The sequence below is a fragment of the Petaurus breviceps genome, unplaced genomic scaffold, assembly GCF_028583685.1.
Source record: "Petaurus breviceps papuanus isolate PSGF00001 unplaced genomic scaffold, PetGlider_PUasm1.0 229, whole genome shotgun sequence".
Classification (NCBI taxonomy): Eukaryota; Metazoa; Chordata; class Mammalia; order Diprotodontia; family Petauridae; genus Petaurus; species Petaurus breviceps.
The window spans coordinates 11,936,236-11,944,966 of NW_027185903.1; the positions used below are offsets into that span (position 1 = coordinate 11,936,236).

At 38.6% G+C, this 8,731-nt stretch overlaps 1 protein-coding gene across 1 annotated transcript in view; it reads left to right on the forward strand.

The window, feature by feature from the left end:
- The window catches only part of C7 (complement C7), a 289,650-nt gene that overhangs the window by 251,462 nt on the left and 29,457 nt on the right, over positions 1 to 8,731 (forward strand). The window contains exons 11-13 of the mRNA XM_069096218.1: positions 2,540 to 2,706; positions 6,125 to 6,353; positions 7,520 to 7,691. Of these exons, the coding sequence (XP_068952319.1) occupies positions 2,540 to 2,706; positions 6,125 to 6,353; positions 7,520 to 7,691 (568 nt within the window). The remainder of the gene's footprint in view (positions 1 to 2,539; positions 2,707 to 6,124; positions 6,354 to 7,519; positions 7,692 to 8,731) is intronic.

Here is an 8,731-nt window from a genome sequence, read left to right on the forward strand (position 1 = left end):
TGAAAAAGCGAGAAGTATGTATCCTTTTTATAATTCACATTCAGTAATTGCCAGAGATCTGTCATATCTAGTTTTTCTAACTGAAGGTAAAAAAGTAGTTTGTCATAAACAGCATTTTCTCTCTGTCTCTGTTTCTTTTTGTCTCTCATTCTTAGTGTTTATTTCCTATTTGAAATCTTTTAACTTTTGAAGGAATATTAAACTTGGTAGAGTTAAAGAAAAACTTTAGAGCCAATTAACAGGAATAATCAGGGACTCTTGTTTAGGCCAGAGTGATGGAGATTTAGCCCAGTATATGAGGGCACCCATACCCACGAGATTCTTCTGTTAATCTTTTCCTTAGTACCCTCTCTTGAATAATCTACCTTATTATGTTAGCATTGATAGCAGGGATTTGCCGGGTAACAATGGAGAATATATTGGATCAGAAGACTACAGAAGATCACTCGTTTCTTTCTCTTTTCTGAAACACAAGTGAATGAAGACATTAATAAGTGGGATAATTCTTTGTATCTATGAGTTTAAAAAAATACAATTCAAGCTGAAACAGTAAATTCAGCAAGCCTTTTATTCTGTTCCTGTTGAGATGTCTCATCTATATGAGGATTTGACACATTCCTTCTTCTGCCCAATGTTTTCCTTTGATGAAAGTATATTATTGTCCCCTGTCTTGGACTTGTTTTCTTCCTGTCAAATCCCTCTAGTTTAGAGAGTTCTGATTTGTCATACATTTTGATGTAGTGGAGGGCATTGGGCCTTAGAAGCCAGTATCCATCATTTTTGCCAGCTAGACTTCAGTGTTTCTGCTTTCTGTGGTATCTTCTCAAGCTTCAGCACCCTCTGGTCTCCTTGCCTTCATAGGAATAATTTCTCAGTCTGAATCCCTGCACACCAACTATAGTTCTGCCTCTTGTTCTTATCCTGGGACCTTTCCAACAAGGGATTTTAAATGGATGTTCATAGATGTTTTTCCTTTCTTGATTTCATTTATTCACATGCATCCTTTCTGTTTCTCCTGAGGGGCATTGTGGCTTAGTTAATAGCCAACTGATTCCAAAAAGATTTGGATTCAAGTCTTACCTCTCCCATATGTTGGCTATGTGACCCTATACAACTCCCAAGCAACTCTGAAAGCTGGCAAAGTTCAGGAAACCTCCCTTCTCTATCTAGAAAACCAGATTCCCAGATAACACTGCCTAAGGAATGTAAAATTCCCTTTCCTTTGCAGAAGTTTGGGGTACATGAATATTGTCTATGGACTAATCTCTTGGGATAAGTGGACATGCAGAAGTCTGCCTCTGCCATATACTTTAAAAAAAATTTTAACTTTTTCAGTGAACAAGCATTTGTTTTCTGTATTTCCTACCTCATATCCCCACTCTCATTGGGAAAAAAAGGAAAACAAAATACTTGCAACAAATATTCATGGTCAAGAAAAACAAATTCCCATATTGGCCATGTCCAAAAATATTTGTCTCATTCTGTATCCTGAATCAATCCTTTGCCTTTCTATCAATAGGTGGTCAGTATGTTTCATTGTTGGTCTTCTGCCATTTTGGCAGGTCATTGTGCTGATCAGAATTCTTGAGTCTTTCAAAGTTGTCTCTACAATGTTGTTATTGAATAATGGTTTTTCTTATTCTTTTTACTTTACTGTGCATCATTTCAGATCTTTAAACTATCCGTTTCCTAATTTCTAATGGTATAATAGTATTCCATTAAATTCATATCCCATAATTTGATTGGTTACTACCCAATTGATGGATACTCCCTTAGTTTCCAATTCTTTTCTACTTACCAAAAAACCGCTCAAATATTTATGTACTGATAGGTCTTTTTCTTCTTTCTTTCTTCAGTCTCTTTGGGGGGATAGGCCTAGTACTTGCATCCCTGAGTTACAGAATCTGCACAGTTTAGTTTCTCATTCAAAGACATGTGCAAGGTTGTATCTACCTGTGTCTTGTACTTATGCTGTGATCTGCTCCTTGAAGAACAAAACTACATGGGCATGGGTTACCCAAACCCTCCAGAGCACAAATTTTCTGTATTGCCTTCTGGTCTGTCTTCTCAAAGTCCAAGGGAGAGTGAGAGACAGAGAGATAACATCTTACAGCTTGATTTTTAGTTCATAAAGAGGGGTAGCTCCTCTGAAAAGAGTCTATCCTTTGAGTTTCAGTCAGCCAATCATCAGGAGTTCCTTGTGCCTTTCCAATGGTCATATCTATAATCCAAATTGAGAGGACCTTTAGATGCCTCCTAATTAAAATCCATGACCTATGATTTCAAGCTGATTGGGGAACAGGGATTCCCCTGATTACTTCCCTTACATCAGAAACACTTTGAATTACTTATGTGGCTACTCCTTTCAAAGGTTCACAACCCATTTTGTCTTAATTAAGATGTTACCTATACTTATATTTTGTATATTATGCTTCCATAATTCTGAATGCTGTGCATTGTTTGTGAATGCTTGCTGGAATTTTCATTTTATATGCCTTTACATATCCTTACTTGATATTTTTAATTCCTTCTTGTATAGGAATGAAAGACAAATTCCTTCATGGTAATGCAATTGTCAAGGGAGGAAACCCGGCTTTGGTAGATGGTCTTAGTTATATAAATGTAGATGATCCTGCTGGAAATAGAGCCCGGTATGCTTCATGGGCTGCAACTGTGGGGCAGTATCCTCAAATAATAAAACAAAAGGTAGGTGATGTTTTACTTAAGGCAACAGGGAGCAGATATGTATATTTGTACCAGTTAAATGAGATGGTTAAACCAGACTGCTCTAATTAGCATTGCCTGGAATCAAATTCTGCTTCATATAGTAAAATGTATGCATACACAATAATAAATAACTGTAGATACATTAACAAGTGTCTTCCTATCTTATCAGGAAAAGTTTAATGCTAAATACAGTGCAAGGTAAATTAGCCACAGAATTTTTATTTCTAATCATTAGCTACTTTTTTTCCTTGGCTCTATATTCAAAAGGAGCTAGAGCCTCAGAGAGCAGGTCACTTGGTCTTGCCTCCTTCCCCCAAGTGGTCTAAATCTACTAAATCTATGGCAAACTGATGTCTATTTCTATTTTTTAAGACTCTCCAGGTACAGAGATTCCACAGCCTTTATGGGCTTCTAGTTCTTGAATTAAACCAGTCATCCTTCTAAATCAAGCTATTTATTCTGCTAATTGAGGTCTTGAGGTATAGTGGGAAAATACTGGGTCTGGAGTCAGCAAACCTAGGTTGGAATCCTGGATCTTTCACTTGGTAGCTGTGAGATTCTATTTGTTCAAGTAACCCCATTCCATCCCATCTCCTCAACAGATTGCCTCCTGTGTCATGCCCACTCTCCTTATTTTCAATGTCTCCCTTTCAATTAGCTCTTTTCCTACTGCCTGCAAGCATGACCATGTTTCCTCTATCCTAAAAAAAAAGCCTTATTTGATCTTTCCACCATGGCTAACTACTGTCCTTCATCTCTTCTGCCTTTTGTAGCTAAACTCCTTCTACAAACTGCCTGCAGTAGGTGCTTCTACTTTCTCTTTTTTCACTATTTTCTTACAATCTGGTTTCTGATCATATCATTCCACTGAAACTCCTGTCTCCAAATTTGCTAATGATCTCTTAGTTGCCAAATTCAATGGCCTTTTCTTTTTAAAATTAATTAATTTATTTTTAGTTTTCAACATTCACTTCTGTAAGCGTTTGAGTTTTTAATTTTCTCCCCCTCCCTCTTCCCACCCCTCCCCAAGATGGTGTGCAATCTGGTATAAGTTCTACATATACATTCATATTAAACTTATTTTCACATTAGTCATGTTGTAAAGAATTAGGACCAATGGGAGAAACCACAAGAAAGAAGAAACAAAATGAAACAAAAAAGAGAGCAAATAGTATGCTTCTATCTGCATTCAGACTCCAAAGTTCTTTCTCTGAATGTGGATAGCATTTTCTAGCATGAGTCTTTCAGAGTTGTCTCAGATCCTTGCATTGCTGAGAAGAGTTAAGTCTACGAAAGTTAGTCATTGCACAATGTGACTGTTACTGTGTATGATGTTCTTCTGGTTCTGCTCACTTCATTCAGCATCAGTTCATATAAAGATTTTCTGAAGTTTGTCTGCTCCTCATTTCTTATAGCACAACAGTATTCCATTACATTCATGTAGTACAACTTGTTCAGCTATTCCCCTGTTGATGGGCATCCCCTCAATTTCCAAATATTGGCCACCACAAAAAAAGCTGCTATAAATATTTTTGTACATTGTGGGTCCTTTCCCCCTTTTTATGATCTCTTTGGGATACAGACCTAAAAGTGGTTCAATGACCTTTTCTTATTCCTTATTCTCCTTGACCTCTCTGTAGCCTCTGATACAGTTGATCACTCTCTCCTTCTTGATAGTCTCTTCTCCAAAGATTTTTGGGATACCACTCTTCCCTGCTTTTCCTTCCCTGACTGATCCATCTCTGTCTCCTTTTCTGCATCCTCCTCCAGATCATGCCCTCTAACCATAGGTGTCCATCAGGATTATGTCCTGAGTCCTCTTCTCCCTCTATACTACTTCACTTGGGGATCTTACCAGCTTCCATAGATTTAATTACCATCTTTATGCCTACAATTCTCAAATTTCCCTTTCCTGTCCCAAACTCTTTGTTGACTTCCAAATGTGCATCTTCTCCAACTACCTTTCAGACATCTTGAACTGGATGTCCAGTAGCCATCTGAAGCTCAATATATCTAAAACTGAGCTCATTATCTTTCCCCCTTAATTCTTCCCTACGCCTACCTTCCCCTTTACCGTAAAGGACAACAACAACTTCCCAGTCCTTAAGGCTCAGGAGTTTTCTTGAATTCCTCACTATTTTTCACCCTTTATCCATATCCAAGCTATTATCAAGGCCTGCCAATTTTACTTTTGCAATATCTCCTGAAAACACCCCCTTCTCTCCTCTGCCAATGCCACTAATCTGGTGCAGGCCCTCATAACCTCAGCTTGCCTCAAATCTTTCCCAGCTCCAAACCATTCTCCATTCAGTCGCTAAAGTGATTTTCCTAAAACAGTAGTCTGATGAAGTCAATAAACTACTCAATAAACTCCAATGGCTTCCTATTGCCTCCAGGATCAAATACAAAATACTCTGTTTGGTCTTCAAAGCCCTTCATAACATATCTGCCTCCTATCCTTCCAGGCTTCTTACACCTTACTCCCCAACATATACCTTTCAATCCAGTGGCACTGTCTTTAACAAGATGCTCCATCTTTCTACTCTGGGCATTGTCTCTGGCTATTCCCCATATCTGGAATGTTCTCCCTCTTCCACTCTGACTACTGACCTGCCTGACTTCTTATAAGTCCCAACAAAGATACTCTCTCCTACAGGAAGCCTTCCCTTTTTATTTCCTATTTATCCTGTACATACTTTGTATATATTTGTTTGCATATTATCTCTCCCATTAGATTGTAAGCTCCTTGAGGGCAAGGATTGTCTTTTGCTTCTTTTTGTATTCCCAACATTTAGCATCGTGTCTGGCACGTAGTAGGCCCTTAATATTTATTGAACTGAATTGAATTGTGCTTTGTGAGCCTCTGTTTCCCCCTCTTATAAAGTAGTGATAACTTTACAAGACCAAGCCAGATAATAGACACCATAAGGTGCTAAATGGGTGTCAGGTATATTATTCTTTTGCATTTCAAGTTCATTTTCTTTTGTTTTTCCCTTGCTAGAAATGGAGAACTGCTGGACCACAACTTCCTTCATCTTGAGGTCATTTTTTCCTCTTTCTTCTTATAGAGAATCTACCTTCTCCTGCCTCATCTTGACTTGCCTAAGTTTTCAGTAAAATTAAAATTAAAAACCGCATTGGTGTCTTTGAGGTTTAGAAAAAGAACAAAACAGGGATGGCCAGGTAGCACAGTGAGTAAGAGCACCGGCTCCAGTGTTGGGATGACCTGGGGATCAAATCCAGGCTCAGATAATCAGCACCACACCCAGAAATAACTGGCCGTGTAACCTTGAGCAAGTTACTTAACCCTGATTACTTTAAAAAAAAAGAACAAAACAGAATTAGTAGGCTATTTCCTAAAGTAGTCCATGTGTTTATCTTGTCTCTACCCTTATAGCTCACACCTCTATATGAGCTTGTGAAGGAGGTTCCCTGCGCATCCGTTAAAAGACTGTATCTGAAAAGAGCCATTGAGGAGTATCTGGCAGAATCTGACCCATGCCACTGCAGGCCTTGTGAAAATGGGGGCCTGGCAGTAGTTGTGGGAACCCAGTGTCAGTGCCACTGCAAACCTTACACGTTTGGTGTTGCCTGTGAGCATGGATTCCTTGTGGAAGGTCAGGAAGGTCAGTACTCACTTCATTTTCCTGAAGTTGTCTTTGGCACTTAGGCATCTGACTGTAGCATTGGCTTGGTGGAGATTGATTGAGTACTCAGTCCCTATGGGGAAGAGAGTCCTTGGTCTTCCTGCTTCCAGTTTTAAGAGAGAAGGCATGTCTATTTCTTCCCAGAATCTTTCCCTTCAGGGGTGTCTCTCTATAGAGAACCTGGTACCTAATGGCTTCTCTCTTCAAGAGGGAAGGCAGAAGAACAAGATCTCTCCTGGTTTTCAGGTTCTCATCAACTCCACCCTTCAGGCTGACCTGGAGCATTGGGTCATCAGTCTCTACCAATCAAAAAGCCTTATGCAAATGAGTTTTGAGGGGGAAGTTACATTCCTCCAGTGTTATTGACAGGCAGTGTGGGGGGTGATCTTAAGAGCACGACTAAGAATATGGGGACTTAGATTTTCATTCATTCTCCACTTCCACCCCTACACCAATCATCTGTTGGCTAAATTACCTTAAGCAAGTCTCAAGCTCCCCGAGCCCTGGTTTTCTCACTGAGACAGCATGGCATAGCAGAGAGATCTGGATTTGGAGTCAGATGTTTTGAATCCTGGCCCAGATGTGGAATATTGTTTATGATGCGAGACTTCTGTTGATGTGTTGGTTGGTTTTGCTTTATTATTTTTTCGTTCTTTCTTATTCTTTATTACATAAAACTGCTTTGGTTCATAGTGGGTGATTAATAAAAGATTGTTGACTGATTTATTGCTTACAAGGAATGCCTTACTGGATAGATGAGTAGGCAGTGATATATTTGGAAATGAAAGTAATTTAAGAACAAAGACATCAATTGAAATTTGAAATTAAAAATGATCAAATGAAAGCACTATGTACTTAATGTAAGATCTTACTGTAGTTGCTACTAGAGTAGAGTGAGCTCTGATCCTAACCAGTATAACCGACCACATTTGTTTATCTGGAAAATATCTTCTTAATGCATCACACCCAGAAGAATGATTTGGGGATGAATGAAACTCTTTAATTGTATGTTTCCTCCCAGTCCCAAGTAAATGCATAAACTAGGAATATAAATTTAAGGTCTGAAGAATTAACCCCCAAATTCAGAAAGCCTTTGCCTTTATTGAGTTATGCCATTCTTACCCTACATGTCTCTTGACCAATAGGAATTGTCGATGGAGGATGGAGTTGCTGGTCTCCTTGGAGTACTTGTACGGCAGGGAGGAAAGTAAGGAGACGAAGCTGTGATAATCCGAGTCCTAGGGGAGGTGGCAAATCCTGTATTGGAGAAGCATTTGAAACACAACCTTGTGAGAATGAAGAGCTGGAGCATTTTCGGTAAAATGAAAACACATTTTTTGAACAGTCTTTGTGAGGAACACAGTATCACAAACACAGAAGTTAGAGAGGTGTGTGTGTGTGTGTGTGTGTGTGTGTGTGTAAAGTGCATTGGAAACCTTGCAGTGCTATAGAAATGTAGATTATCATTATGCAGGGGAAAATTCTAGTGAATGAATTCTTGTCTGTCTAGGAGGGTGAACAATTCTGACAAGAATACAACTTGATTAATCAATCCATTCTATCTGTGGAGTACATCTTCCACCAATGTCCTATTCTGATGCATCATCATGATGTAGCAGTGACCCTGAGTATTTGAAGTACTGTGCTAGTGAACAGAGGCACCAGCCTCTGCTCTAAGGCTGGAAAGACCCTTAGAGTGATCTCAGTGACAGCCAGTGCCTATTGTCTGAGAAACAGCCTAGCTAACTATGGAAAGGTTCATCACTAAGTAGATTGGACCTGATGATGATGTTTTTTCCCTCTGTAGCAACATATGAAATAGACAAAAATAAAAAAGAAATGATCCTTGTTCTTGTGTGACTCTATTGCATTTCCACAGAGATAGTGGGTTGTTTTAGACTAATTACAAGTATTGATTTAAATGGGAGAGACAGAAATAGACACACAGAGAGAGACAGAGAAAGAAAGACAGAGAGAGAATATGAGACAGAGAGAGAGAGAGAGAGAGAGAGAGAGAGAGAAACTTTGTCACAGAATCTCAGACTTATAAGTGATGTTGGAGGTTGTGGTACATTTTATTTGTTTTTAAAATTTGACAGCTATTTTTCAATTTTTCACAAAAATTTCTTTCTTTCTCTCTCATTTGCCTTGAATAAAAAGAAAAGAAAAGCCCTTGTAACAAATATGCATAGTGAAGCAAAAAAATTCCTATGTTTGGGTCATTTCTATCTATCATCTATCTATCTATCTATCTATCTATCTATCTATCTATCTATCTATCTATCTATCTATCATCTATCTATCTATCTATCTATCTATCTATCTATCTATCTATATCTATCTGTCTGTCTGTCTAT